This window comes from Canis aureus, chromosome 27 (genome assembly GCF_053574225.1).
Source record: "Canis aureus isolate CA01 chromosome 27, VMU_Caureus_v.1.0, whole genome shotgun sequence".
NCBI classification, from domain to species: Eukaryota; Metazoa; Chordata; class Mammalia; order Carnivora; family Canidae; genus Canis; species Canis aureus.
In genome coordinates, this window is record NC_135637.1 from 43,545,609 (window position 1) to 43,560,688 (window position 15,080).

Sequence of the window (15,080 nt, forward strand, 5' to 3'; positions counted from 1 at the left end):
AAATATTTTCCTTATGTGCCAAGGTCTATCAATCAGGAGTGGCTGCATGGGGTCCTGGGGCAGGGCAAGGGAGTGGTTGTCCATATTTATGGCCATTATGGAAGAGCCAGGATTGAGTAGACGTTTGTTCTGTGACTGGGGCTGGGAACGGCCGGCAGTGGGAACTCTTACATGGAACAATTTACACCTGCAAGCGTCACGGATCATTAGAATCAGCCCCACCATAATTCTGCAGCAACCTTTCATTCAAATTCACACCATAAAACCCACTGTCACAGATTGCCAATGATGTCTGTGGTCAAAGGATACTTGAATTGTTATGATTAAACCAGAAGAGTCTCATTTGAGCTCTCAGACCTTCATCCTCTTAGTCCGTGAACTTCACATAGATTTTTGAAAGAACACTTCGGGAAGGCAAATGCAGAGTTCCAGGCGCCTGTGCTTGCCTTCTCAGAGCTGCTCACATGCCAGGCTGACTGAAGTCAGCACAGGCTACATAAACAGAGATTTAGCAAGTTCAGGCTTCTCTGTTTTCCCAGGTATTGGCCGTTCAGCCACAATCACCATTACAGAAGCAGGCAACCATGGCTGACGAGGTCTGAGCAGTAATAGTTCAGGTTCTTTTTTGTTTTCCTTAAAGATTTTATTTATTCATGAGAGACACACACACACAGAGGAGGCAGAGACACGGGCAGGCTCCTCACAGGGAGCCTGATGCAAGACTCAATCCCCAGACCAGGGATCACACCCTGAGCCAAACGTAGGTGCTCAACTGCTGAGCCACCCAGGCGTCCAAATAGTTCAGGTTCTTATTCAAAAGCATAAGAAGAGTAAAACCAATGAGACAGTTGGTCCAAGGAAGATGTTAACGTTAAACATCAATACAAAATGCCTTAAGGGGCTACAGAAATTGCTAATCATAGGCCTGAGGATTTAAAATATAAAACCTTTTGGAAATCTCTGGAGATATGATACAAGGATGGAGATTCCTCATCCACACTTCTGTGAAGACAGTGAGGCCTGGAGGAAGACATTAGATTTTTAATTTTTCTACATTTTGTATTACACATATTTTCATATACTTAACCATCTAAGAAATATTAGATAGGCCTCAACTGACACTAAACAAAGTAAGTAAACTGCTCTTGCTTCAGAACTTTAACACTGTCCAACCAAAACATCCAAGAAGCAAACATCTCTCGAGTGAACTCTGCCCCTAATACAAACTTTAAAGTGAGCTAGTATGTCCAGTCAATTTTTTACAAATAAACTGGATACTCAGATAAAAAGCAGCAGACTATGGATGGCAATCACTACTACAATAAAGTGAGAAAGGTTTCCCATAGCTGCCAGGTGTCTTCATGATTAGAATAAACGACTCCTTAGAAAACAACAGTAAAATTAAATTATAAAGAGAGAATAATACCTGCCTTCATAGCTTAGAATATATGTAAGATATCTAGCTAGAAGAAACAACACAACATTAAACAGCTTTAAACCTAGGCTTCCAAACAAAAATTAAATATTGTAAAAGATGTCTGAAAGAAAACACAGTTTGTGAAGAGTATTTAACAAAGATATCTCACCCTAGCGACTGAGAACTAAGTTCTAGAGATACACACACTGCACGGCAAAGGCCCACACCATGCCCCTCGTTGGCAGAGTGACACTGGAGGCAGCTGCAGAGGCCGTAGCAGGACGGACCCCTCGCCCCCCAGTAGCACGTGGGTTTATGAGGAGGGACCTGTGACTGAGGGGACAAGAGGAAGGGGAAGAAGTCAACAGAGAATACCAACATGCAGTGAAGGAACGGGTTTCCTGCCATCTGCTTCAGAGTTTCAGCAGGAGGACCACCCATGGACCTCTGGATACGCCCCACGTGAGGATGCAATGCCAGGCCCAGGGCACCCCAAAGCCCCAGATGCCAAGCCCACAACTCCCCCCACTCTGCCACCAGCCAAATGCATCCACAAGAACCAACTATTACAGGAAAAACCACCAATGAGCTACAGCGCCACCTTCCACAATGAAAAAGAAAGGTTTCTAATGGCCACCCTGTTAAATCAGAAGATCCAAAGTACACATAAAACCTTAATTAAGGAAGGTGATTGCTACTTCAAACGCTGAAGCAGAAGTCCATGTCTTCAAACACCATGAACAATCAAGGAAATAGGATAGCACACAAATAATTATCTGGCAGCCAAACCCAAAGGCACAGAATACTACAATCTAACTGATAAAAGAATTTGAAGTAGTTGATGTGAAGATATTCAACAAGCTACAAGAAAGCTCAAGACGGTAATTCAGTGAACTCGGGAACAAGATTAATGAACAGAGTAGTTATCAAAGAGATTATTAAAGTTATAAAGAAGAGCCAAACAAATTCTAGAACTGAATAATTCAATAAATGAGATAGGGAATGAAGCATAAATAACTGGCAGACGAGATGGAAAAGAGAGTAAGTGACCTGGAGGATAGAGATGTAGAAATAATTCAGTTCAATGAGGAGAGAAAACTAAGATTTTAAATAGTGAAGAAACCCTGCAAAAGCTGTAAATTTCAATCAAAAACGCCAAAAAGGCAAATACAAGAGTAACTGGTGTACTAGAAGTAGCAAAGGGGAGAACGGAGGTAGAAATAATAGCTGGAAACTTCCCAAACCTGGGAAGAAATTGGTATGAGGCCACAAAATGACAATACCCTATTATCTCAATGCAAAAAGATCTTCTTCTTATAATGAAACTGTTGAAAATCAATGCTAAAGAACCTTAAAGGCAGCCAGGGAAAGGAAAGTAATCCAGCAAAGGAACCCTATTGGCAGATTTCTCAGCAGAAACTCCACAAGCCTGGACAGAGTAGAATACCATATTCAAAGTGCTGAAAAATAAAAATTGCCAGGCAAATGTACTTTACCTGGCAAAACTACCCTTCAGATATGAAAGAGAAATAAAGGCTTTTCCAGATAAACAAAAGCTAAAGCAAAGTCCCCACAAGACTTGACTTGAAAGAAATGCTAAAAGGAGTTCTTCGAGCTGAAATGAAAAGATGCTAATCAGTGACGCAAAAACCTATGAAAGGACACTACACCCTGCTACAGAATCGGAAAACCCTAGCCCTGCATTATAACAGCACTGTTGCTACTATACTTTGTCAACAAATTCACATTATAAAATCAGTAAACTGACATTTAAAAAAAAGGGGAGGAATAAAAGGGTGGAGCCTTTATAAAGGAATGAAGATAAGCTGCTTTCAGCATAAAATGATGTTTTATCTATGACATGTTTTACATAAACCTCATGGCAGTCACAAAGCAAAAATTTAGACTAGATTCACAAAACAGTAAAAAAGGAGGGGCAAGGGGCACTGAGCTAATAATCACCATGGAAAACCACCAGAAAGCAAACAGTAAGTTGGCCATTGCAAGTCCTTCCCTATCAATAATCGCTCCAAAATGAGTGGACTGAGTTATCCAATCAAAGGCACAGAGTGACTCAATGGATAAAAAAACAAGACCCAAACATACGTTGGGTCATTTCAGCTCTCAACACACACACAGGCTCAAAGTGAAGAGATGAAAGAAGATCCTCCATGCAAGTGGAAATCTAAAAAAAGCAAGAGTAGCCATATATAATCAGAGAAAATAGACATCAAGCCAGAAACAGTAACAAGGGACAAAGAAGGCTGTCATATAATGATAAAGGGCTCAATAAATCAAGAAGATAAAATCATAAACATTTATGCACTCACCACTGGGACAACTAAACACAGTAAGCAAATACGAACAGGTATGAAGGGAGAAACAGACACCACCTCAAAAATACTAGTTAACTTCAACGCTCCAAGGTCAGCAATGGAGAGATGATCTAGACAGAAAATCAACAAAGAAACACTGGTATTGAACCACGTCTTAGACCAAATGGCTAACGGACATACATACAACATCCCATCCCCAGCAGCAGCATACACATTCTTCTCAAGTGCACGTGGAACATCCTCTAGGGAACATCGTATGACAGGATGCAAAACAAATCCTAGCAAATTTAAGGAGACTGAAATCATATCAAGGATCTTTTCTGGCCACAATGGTATAAATGAGGACTCAGTAGAGAAAAGCTGAAGGGTGCCTGGCTGGCTCAGTTGGTGGAGAGTGCAACTCTTGATGTGGGTGATGTGGGTGATGTGGGTGATGTGGGTTTAAGCCCTCTGTTGAGTGTGGAGGCTACTTTAGAAAAATAAAATAAGAGAAAAAGTGAAAATTCTTCAAATATGTGGGAACTAAACAACACTCTTCTGAACAACCTCTGGATCAAAGGAAAAATCAAAAGGGAAATAAAAAATTATCCGGAAACAAAAGAAAATGGAAATATATCAAATCCTATGGGATGCTGCAAAAGCAATTCTGGGAAGAAAGTTTATAGTGATAAATGCAAACATTAAGAAATTAGAATGATCTCAAATAAAAAAACTAATTTTACATGAAGGAACTAGAAAAAGAAGAACAAATTAAGTTCAAAGTTAGCAAAAAGAAGATAATAATAATGATCACAGGAGAAATAAATGGAATAGAGACCAAAAAAACAATGGAAAGGATCAATGAAATTACAAGCTGGCTTTTCAAAAAGATAAACAAAATTGACAAATCTTTTGCTAGACTAAAAAGACAGAAGATTCAAATAAATAAAATTAGAAATCAATTCATACAGAAATATGTAGGATCTTAACACACTATGATAAACAAACATATGCCAGCAAGTAAAACCTATAAGAAATGGATGAATCTCTAGTAACACAATATACACAAAGACTGAATAAGGAAAAGAGAAAATCTGAACGGACCAATAACTAGTAAAGTAATTCAATCAGTAATCAAATACCTAACACAGAAAACTCTAGGAGCAGATGGCTTCACCGGTAAATTCTAACAAACATTGAAAGAAGAATTAATGCCAAGTATTCTCAAACTATTCCAAAAACAAAAATCAGCAAATGGGAGTATATAAAGCTTAAGAAGCTTCTGCACAGCAAAACAAAGAAACAAAAACAAGTAACAAAATGAAAAGGCAACCTACAGAAGGGGAGAACATTTTTGCAAACCACATATATCTAACAGGGGTTAATATCCAAAAAATAAGCAATTCTGACAACTCAGTAACAAAAAAACAAACAGTATGATTAAAAACAATATACGGCTACAGTAACTAAACAGACACTTCTCAAAAGACATCCATTGCAGACAGGTACATAAACAAATGCTCAACATCACTTATCAGGGAAATGCAAATCAAGGGGCAGCCCCCGTGGCTCAGCGGTTTAGCACTGTCTTCTGCCCGGAGCCTGATCCTGGAGCCCCGGGATCGAGTCCCATGTCAGGCTCCCTGCATGGAGCCTGCTTCTCCCTCTGCCTGGGTCTCTGCCTCTCTCTCTCTGTGTCTCTCATGAACAAATAAATAAAATCTTAAAAAAAAAAAAAAAAAAAAGACCACCCTGAGGTATCACCTCATACCTGTTAGATGGGCTCGTATCAAGAAGACACAACATGTATGGATGTGGAGAAAAGGGGACCCTTTCTAACCGTTGGTGGGAATGTGTATTGGTTCAGCCAATATATAGAATAATACAGACGTTCCTCAACAATTAAAAACATATCTTCCACATGACCTGGCAACTCTGTTTCTATGTATACACCCAAAGGAAATGAAAACAAAAAAAAAAAAAAAAAAAAAAAGGAAATGAAAACAATTTTTGAAAGACATATCTGAACTCCCATGTTTACTGCAGCATTATTCATAATAGAGGGGATGCGGAAACAACCTAGATGTTCATCCTTGGATGAACTGATGCGATGCATTTATGTTATATTTAATATTATCCATGTATATGGTATCTATTCACGTATATACACATATTATACGTTATCCAGCCACATGAGGGAAATCTTGCCATTTGAGACAACATGGATAGACCTTGAGTAATTATACTGTGAGGTAGGTCACAGAAAGGCAAGTAATGGATGAGATACTTGCATGTGGAATCTAAAAAAGCCAGACTCCTGAAAACAGAATTCGTGATTACCCAATGATGAGGGGGTGAGAAATAGGACTGACACTGCATAAGGGACACACTTGCACTGAGAAGTAAATAGGGCCTAAAGATCTAATGTACAGCGTAATGAACAGAGACGGTCTTGTAAGATCCTCCTCAAACTTGCTGAGACTAGAATTATCCCAACCACTAGAAGAAATGATAGTGTGACAGAGGTGCTCACTATGGACCTCTACACCACAATGGCAATCACTGTATAAGACATATACTATCAAATTAAGATGTTTTACATACTAAATTTACTCAATGTTACATGTCAAAAATATTTTTTATTAAAAAATGGAAGAGTAACTGACATATAGGTACTTAGAAAAGTTTAAGTCCATCATCAACAAATACTAATAGAAAAAAATTATCGAGTCAGTAGAATTCTGAATATACATGTAATTATCAACTTTTTCTCAGAATATAAAGGAACACATCTTGCATGAATATGACTGGGTATGTGCACACACATGCACATACACACACACACACACACACACACAATTTCAGAAGAACAAACAAGTCAAGATATTTGCCAGAAATTGCAAACCCTGTAAGGAGATTCTCACTACCATCTGCCAGACTGTCCCCCGTACAGCTCGGCAACGTGACTGCTCGACGGCAGGTGCTGTGACTCACACCAGTAACACCGTGGATAGTATCCAAGAGCAAACAAAACTAATTTCATTACTTAGATAGAAAACAAAACTGTTTCCTGAGGCACATGGAACCCCACAGCTTTAGCTGTTCTCCTAGACAAGAGGTATACGACTTTTAATAATGATTATCAGAATTACTGAATCCCTACCAGCCCTTCCTTGTTATAAACGTCACATTTGTTTCACTACCCACTTCTGCAGACCGCCGCCACCACCGCTCCAACAGTTAGAATTAATTAACGAATTAGTTTCTGAAAATTCCTGAGATGGGGTAGAGATGTGTGGAAGGAGTAAAACAGAAAATCTCATGATAGCAACCAAACTTTTAATCAAATACGATTTCCCTTATTCTTCTTCAAAAGAATAGGAACAGCAAGCCCAACAAACTGCAAGCAGAATTAATGAATAAACAAATGAATGCCCATAGGAGAGCCCTGACGTATAAAAATCAAGTGGGCAAAACAAACCAAAGTAAACGAGTGAATGTGCACAAAACACCGTACAGAACAGGAAGTCCGGCTGCGAGAACAGAATAAGCTAGAAGGAATACACTGCACAGAAATACCTCATTAGTTCAGGGTATCGTCAATGGTCAAGTCATCTAAGCTTCCGTACTTGTTTAGGGAGATGGAGACCCCTTACACTTAACTCTAGACTTTACTGACTACCAAAGCTAAGCGGGAATAATCATCAGTGAGGCACTTCAGAAGAAAAACGATAAAAGGAATGAACAAAATGATAAAAAAATAAAACCAAAGGCAAAAAAGGAATTTATAAAACACAAGAGAGAAAGTAAAAATGGACACAAATACGAAATCTTAGGGACAAAAATTATGAAACTAGATGTTTAAATATAGACTAAAAGTGACAAACACAGGATAAAGAAAGGTTGAAACTGAAAACGTTGTAGGAGCCGTGCAAGCAAAGGATGAATGGGGAGCTGCCAGGCGGTGCTGGTGTCCATCAGACCTGGAGCCGGGGCCCAGCCGGGGATGAAGGTGGCCCCCACGGAACAGCCACATCCAGCCTGGAAGAAAGACACGGTGTAAACTTGTCGCGCCCGAAGAAAGTAGCCACAGAGCACATAGAGCCATTGACCAGAACTGTAGGAAATAAATCCACTCTCCTACCTGGAGACCCCAACACACCCCTCGGAAGGTGATCATCAGAAAGCAAAAAGTAAGTATATAGAAGATTAACGGAAAGCGTAACAAGCATAACCTAACAGATGCACAAAAACCACCACAGGTGGCAATTCCTAAACAGACACGCTTTTCACCTCCACGTGAAACACAAAGACACAGAGCCAGACCGCATTCACGGCCGCAACTACTTTCCTCGTCAAATTTCAAAGTTTTTATTATATAGATGATGTTCTCCGACCAAATTAGAATAAATTTACATTATCTTCCCAAGAAACTCACAAATCAAATCATTATAATGAGAAACAGAAAATTCTGTGAAGTGAATGTACAAATATTTAGAGAAAACTAAAAGAAATGTATAGCCTTCCAGGTTTATTTGAGAAAACACATCAAGATCCAAATACACACAGTTATCAACCGATACAAATTAGATGTTTACAAAAAAAGTACGAGAGAGAACGTAGGAGAGGCCCAAGACAGGAGTACAAACCGATGAGTGTCAGAGTAGACATACGACAGTGGATCACGAAGCCGGCCTTGACTCTTGAAATATTTGAGATGAATGAACGTCTGAAGATAGATCAAAGGGAAAGTCAGATAAGGCGCAAAACACCAGGAATATAATCAGGCCATCCTACAACAGGCTGCAGATCTTAAGATAAAAAATATCATGACAACTATACCAATAAGTTTAAAAAATTAGAAATGAGAAACTCATAGAAAAATATTACAGTAGCTAGGAAATAGGAAGTAAAAACTCAAAAAAAAAAAAAAAAAAAAAAAAAAACAGCCACAGCAAAATAGTATTTGCCACCAACAGAAATTTTGTTTGAAAGGAAAACTTCATTCTTATGGAAATCAGAGAGCTTTTCTGTGGTGGGACTAGGGCCACTCCCCGTTTTGTGGTGAACAGAGCATCCCTCCCTCCCTGTCCCTCACTGGTCTCCCTATCCCTTGACCTTCGACCTTGGTCACATGGAGGAGGAAGAGGACACCATCCACTCACAGGGCTCTGCGTCTGCGTGCAAGACACAGGTTCCCAGGGGAAGCCCCCCACCCTGCACATAGTGTACCAGGGCCTCTGAGATCCAGCTCTACATGAAACCCCAACTCCTGAGTGGGAGTCAGACCCAAGGATCCAGGCAATGGACCACCCCGGCCAGGAAACACCCAGGCCCCTCTCCCCTTCGGCCTCACAGGTGGACTGTGTCCGTCTCAGCCCCGTCTCTCCCAGTCCCTGACTCGCCAGGAGCATCTCATGGTTATCATCCTTGACCTCTGCACACAGCCCTGCAGGGGGTACATTCGCCATGTGCAGGGAATGTGACTCAGCACTATCCCACCCCACACCCCAGTGGCCCCAGCAGACCCTCCATTCCCAGGGCATGCTCCTGCTCCCTCTGCCTGCTGTAAAAGCTTCAGGGTCTACGAGATGACAGGCATAAACCTGAACGTGGGGGATGGGGCAGGACGGAGGCAGGCAGACCTCTAGAAGGCTGCATTCAGGACCACGTGCAGTCTCATCAGATGCTCTGTTCTTCCTTCCAACGTCCTTTTAAATGCCTTGGCGCCCTTACGTAGGCACCGAGTGGGGTGGATATTAGAGGTCTTCGAGGACCACATCAGGATGGAGTGAGGGGTCTGAGGATTGAGGGCACTTCTCTAGGATCAGGATCTGTGCACGCCCTACGTAATGAGGCCAAGGCATTTAAGAGGACAACTGGGGAGAGGAGCAGAGCATATGATCCGAGTGCACACGAGGATCCCAACCTCTTCCCAAGAGAAGGCACCTGGCCTGAGACACCAGACCATGGCCTCTCGCCACAAGGCCCCGGTGCGTCTTTCTCAAAGAAGCCTAGGTCTTTCTTGCACACACTAGTCCTGTCTGCAGGTGGACAACGGGCTCCCAGGGCCCTGGTCTCCCGTCTCCACGCCGTCCCCATGCTGGCCCTACGCCCAGCACCGCACGCACACACACAACACATATTTGTGTGTGTGAACTCACAGAGAGAGGAGGGTCTCTCCGCTCTCTTACCACGGCTCTGAATTCATCATGCTCTTGTTATAGCTGGTGTTCAGCACGTTTGCCACACCCTGCAATCAGGTATTGACCTGTTTACACGTCCGTGCTCAGGATGCTCCACAGAGCGCAGGACTCATCAGACAAGCCCACTGCTGTAGCTCCAGTTCATGGCAAGGGGCCCGGCGCAAAACACAGATTCCATCAATATCTGGGTCAGCAATTAAAATGACCTTCCCACATCTAGCCACCTGCACAAGGCCTTCTCCCCCTCCCAGAACCGATCAGCTCAGCCCGTGTGATTCCTATGGACTTGGACGAGCAAGCCCCAAGGCTCCAGGCCAGGGCCCCGTCCCACCAGCACCCTCTCCATTCACGCCCGTCCCAGCACCTGTCACATTGTTGGCCTTTCAGTGTGTGGCTCTTCCCACCAACATGTGAACACAAAAGAGAGAACTCACAGAGCCCTACGGCTTTTCATCAACAACCCAGAGCCCACCTGCACCTGGGTCACGGTCAGAAATCAGGCTGTACTCAGAAGTTTCACGTCCACCCGGCAAAAAGGGTGGGACCGGAGGGGCTGGGAGGACAGAGAGGGGTTAGCCCAGGGCAGACTGGGCACAGGACACGGGGCTGTGCTTCAACCACACAAGCTAAGTCCCTGCCCCTTCCCACCTGCAATCCCCTTGGTGGAAACAGAGCTCTGATGCAGAGACAGGAGACACCAGGTCCTCCCTCCACCGTACCTGCAATCCAGGACACAAGGGTCTGAGCCAGTGTCTTACCTGCTCTACGTTCCTTTCCCATGTTGCTGTCCCTCAGGAAACCAACGTGAGCTTGTCCCTCGGGCAGGCTGCAGGCCATCGGCCTTGGGAAGGGAAATGTGGTATGGGTCGGGGGTGGGGGTGGGCAGTAAGGCCTGTCTCCTGCCTTCTTCATCCCCGTCCCTGCTCCTGCCCATCGCTCACTCACCTGGGATGGCACACTCCTGTCTTTCCCCACAGCATCCCCAGTGTTCTGCTCCTGGGGCTTAGCCTCAGGAATACCCAGCTCTTGAGGCCGCTCCGTCTCTGCCCCGGGGAGCAGTGGCTCACCCTGCAGTATGTGCAGCAGCTGGAGGAAGGTCTGGTGCCTGGCAGGAAGAGGTGGGTGGTAGAGGGAGGAAACTGGGGCACGCTGGGTCGGCAGCCCACACTCCCAGCCTCACCTCTGAAGCCTGTCCCGCTTCTGCCCGGCCTGCTGTTGTAAGGCTCCAAGTTCCTGACGCAGCCGCTCAAGCTCCTGCTGAGCTCCTCTCTGCCGCTGTCTCACCTCTGCTGAAGCCTCTGCCAGATGCTGCAGACGCTTCTCCTAAGAGGAATGAGAACCAGACACAGCTCGCCAGGTTCGCCCGTCTCAGAGCACTCCAGGCTACATCCAACTTGGGGCGGATACCCACAGATGGAAAGAGGGACCCTACCCACCCTCAGGCAAAACAAGGGGCCTAGAGAAACAGTAGGGTCAGAACACACTATCCCAGTGTGATGCATTTTGGAGGACACAGACACAAGAATGGTAACACTTAGTTTGCTACCTGCCATATGTGCAGAGTGTTCCTTCCAGTACTTGCTACACTAATGACTTGATCAACTTAATCCTACAGAGCAGGTGCTAGTGTTGCCTCCACTTCACAGACATAGGAGCAGCACAGGAAGTGAGGGGACGGCCTGACGTGATGCACAGTGAGCGGCAACACTACCACTGAGGCCGTGCTGGCACCTCTATGCTACCACCCATGCTACATGCCTCACGAGGGAAGAGGGGGGCAGAGGTCTTTCAGGCAGATGACAGAGCCCATGCAATGGCGTAGTGGTAGGAATGGAACATGCTCCTCGGGGTGTGGACCTACCTGTTGCAGCTGCCACTGCTTCTGGGCTGTTCTCGCTCTCTCCATGGCCACTTGCTTCTGCAGGTAAGCACAGGAGGGGAACAAGCAGAGGAGGAGTGTTCTCCTAGCTGGATTCTGGGAGGTGGTTGGTGGGTCCCACCCAGCACCCCTGCCCTCTCCCTCCATCCCTCAGCCTGGCTGCACCTTGGCCTGGAGCTGTTCCAGGGCTTCCTGAAGCTGCACCCGCTTGCTCTGCGCCTCCTCCGTCTTGGCCAGGGCCTGGGTCAGGGCACCTGTGATGGCTTCCACGTGCTCCTGGTAAGTGGCCTTCAGCTCTTTCCATTGCTCCTTGACTGCAAGTGCCTTCTGCCCTGGGAGGAGCCACCACGGATCAGAACACAAGGGAGACTGGCCTGCCCGTCGGCAACACCGGGGCCTGGGTCTTCCCATCAACCAAGGAGCTGACCTGACAGGCGTCTGCTCCTTTCCCATCCCAGCCCCCCCGCCTACTCACGGCTCGTGTCTTCAGAAGCCAAGGGGTCTAGTCCCTGGACGATGCCCTCCTGAGCCAGGAAGTTCTGCAGGAAGTCTACTACCTGAAGCTGACTGCAGAGCAGCTTGTCCTTCTTCCGGGAGTCCTGTTCGGGGAGTGGGCAGGGGACAGCACAGGCGGAGTGGGCGCTGCCCCGGGGCCCTGGGGGCGGTCCCTAGCTTCTCGTGCTGCACTTACCATCACGAACTCCGCCAGGATCTGGGCTGGCAGCTCTACCTCCTCTTGCCGGCCCACGGGCTCCAGGATGCCCCCCAGCGCGGCCAGGGCCCTGAGGGCAAGAGATGGGGCGGGGCGGAGGGGGGGGCGGGTGCTGCAGACTCAGGGGCGCCGGACAGGCCCCAACGGCTCTCCCTGCGCGGAGGCGCGGAGCTGCCCTGAGCTGCAGGCCGCGGGGCTGTGGGCACAGGCACAGGGCGGACACGGGACCGCTGCCTGAGCACGGCGGGCAGAGCCGGGGGCGGGGGGGGCTGCCCTCTCCGGAGTCAGTCGGAGACGCGGGGCCGGGAAGGGAGGGGCCGCGCTGGGCTGGCGCCGGCACCTTGCCCGCCCCCCCGCCTCCCCCGGGACCGCGGCGCCCCGACCCGGCGGCCCAGCGGGGCCCGTGTGCGCGCGCCGCGGCCTCGGAGGCTGAGCGACCCCGGCAGACGCGTCCTGCGTGGCCGAGGCAGGCGGCGCGCGGGGACCCCGGGCCGGGAGCAGCCCTCCCCCCCGGCCCTCCCCGCCGTCCCCCGGCTTACTCGAGCGCCTGGGCGCGCGCCCCGACCTCCGCCTCCGCCTCCGCCATCCCCGCCGCCGGAGCCTCGGCTCTTCCGCCCGCCGCCCCCACCGCCCTTTGAATTCACCGCCGCTGCGCGCCGGGACCGGCGATTGGCTGCGCGCGCGGTGGGGCGGGATCTAAGGGCCAGAGTGCACTCTGATTGGCCAGCGCGGACGAACGGTCGGCCCGCCGGATGTTTGGCGCCGGCGGGGTCGTGGCAGGGCGTGGCCGGCGAGCGGGCGTTCTGCGCATGCGCGCGGCCTTAGGCGGTGCCGGAGCTGGGGCGGGGCGGGGCCGAGAGGCGGGGGCGGGGCCGAGAGGCGGGGGCGGGGCCGAGGGGCGGGGGCGGGGCCGAGGGGCGGGGGCGGGGCCGAGGGGCGGGGGCGGGGCCGAGAGGCGGGTGTGGGGGCGGGGCCGGGGCTGCGGAGCGAGGTCTGTTCCGACTTCGCGGGACCCAGAGAACGAGTCCCCGAGTGCGGGTTTCAGGGGAGACTCTGGGCAGTGAACTTGCTTAAAAAATTATGTTGCGGTAGAGGGAGCACACCGCGTGTGCCTCTGCAGACGCTCGGCCTCGCTGGGGAGGAACAGGCGGACGCAGGGGCGGGTGATGCCGGGGCGGGGCCTGCCGACTGTCGGGGCAAGTCCTCTGGCCCCGGCCTCCGGAACTGGGGTGCGCCCCTCCGCCCACCTGCCGGGGTCCGCCCACCTGCTGGCGTTCCTCCCACCTGCCAGGGTTCGCCCACCTGCCGGGGGCCACCCACCTGCTGGCGTTCCTCCCACCTGCCAGGGTTCCCCCACCTGCCGGGGGCCACCCACCTGCTGGCGTTCCTCCCACCTGCCAGGGTTCCCCCACCTGCCGGGGTCCTCCCACCTGCTGGCGTTCCCCCACCTGCCGGGGTTCCCCCACCTGCCGGGGGCCACCCACCTGCTGGCGTTCCCCCACCTGTCGGGGTTCCCCCACCTGCTAGGGTTCGCCCACCTGCCGGGGTCCTCCCACCTGCTGGCGTTCCCCCACCTGCCAGGGTTCCCCCACCTGCCGGGGGCCGCCCACCTGCTGGCGTTCCCCCACCTGCTAGGGTTCGCCCACCTGCTGGCGTTCCCCCACCTGCCGGGGTTCCCCCACCTGCCGGGGGCCACCCACCTGCCGGGGGCCACCCACCTGCTGGCTTTCCCCCACCGCCCGGGGTTCCCCCACCTGCTAGGGTTCGCCCACCTGCCAGGGTCCGCCCACCTGCTGGCGTTCCTCCCACCTGCCGGGGTTCCCCCACCTGCCGGGGTCCCCCCACCTGCTGGCGTTCCCCCACCTGCTAGGGTCCGCCCACCTGCAGGGGACCAGGTGTGTCCCCTCAATCCACCTCCCAGGCTCCGCCTACCTGTTGTGGGGCCCAGGGGGCTGCCCCTAAAGGGCTTAGGGAGCCAGGAGATGCGGAGAGAGGAACCATGACTGCACCAGCTGGGGGCGGCGGCTAGAGCACCCACATGTGTGCCTTCCTGGTGGGGAGCGGTGACCTTAGACTGATCACCCCTCTAATGTGATGTCGCATCTCAAAAGCAAGACCCAAGTGGGTGAGACTGTGAGCAAATTAACTAAATATGTGACAGACCAAAGCACAATATTTATAGAAACAGAAAAATGTCCAGCAGCCATTAAGGTACAATTTGCAGTGTCTGCCTCCATTAAAAACTATAAAGTTTGCAAAAAAAAAAGGAGGAAAAGAAAACCCATAATGAGAAGAAAAAAACAAACACTGATCAGAAGAGAAATAGATGTCAAAAACAGTTAATGTTCAAAAAAATAAGTAGAGTTATAACAAAAAGTATAATGAAAGGTAAGGACTTACAGAAAGTGGAATGTTGGTTATTGCTAGTTGGAATAGAAAATGATGCATCTACCTTGGCAATTTAGCAGTTCCTCAAAATGTTAAAAACAGAGTGACCATGTGGACCTCAATTCCACTTCTAGGTATATATCTAAGAGAAATGAAAGCATGT

At 48.9% G+C, this 15,080-nt stretch overlaps 1 protein-coding gene across 28 annotated transcripts in view; it reads right to left on the reverse strand.

Annotated features, from left to right (window-relative positions):
- Nucleotides 1-13,148, reverse strand: part of ZWINT (ZW10 interacting kinetochore protein) — a 55,757-nt gene extending 42,609 nt beyond the window's left edge. For 10 of the 28 annotated variants that reach the window (XR_013366077.1, XR_013366078.1, XR_013366076.1 and 7 more), the window contains exons 1-8: nucleotides 13,069-13,144; nucleotides 12,509-12,599; nucleotides 12,293-12,416; nucleotides 11,983-12,149; nucleotides 11,800-11,856; nucleotides 11,119-11,261; nucleotides 10,884-11,043; nucleotides 10,587-10,657 (exon numbers count right to left, since the gene is read on the reverse strand). Coding sequence is in view for 16 of the 28 variants with exons in the window: in XM_077874890.1 (XP_077731016.1) it covers nucleotides 10,587-10,657; nucleotides 10,884-11,043; nucleotides 11,119-11,261; nucleotides 11,800-11,856; nucleotides 11,983-12,149; nucleotides 12,293-12,416; nucleotides 12,509-12,599; nucleotides 13,069-13,115 (860 nt within the window). In the remaining 12 variants the exon portion in view is untranslated. Of the gene's footprint in view, nucleotides 1-611; nucleotides 1,021-6,466; nucleotides 7,774-8,248; nucleotides 8,462-10,586; nucleotides 10,658-10,696; nucleotides 10,780-10,883; nucleotides 11,044-11,118; nucleotides 11,262-11,799; nucleotides 11,857-11,982; nucleotides 12,150-12,292; nucleotides 12,417-12,508; nucleotides 12,600-13,068 lie in introns of those variants that run through there. The other 18 variants (XR_013366086.1, XR_013366085.1, XR_013366084.1 and 15 more) reach the window with 8 other exon arrangements.
- Between the last annotated feature and the right edge of the window lie 1,932 nt (nucleotides 13,149-15,080).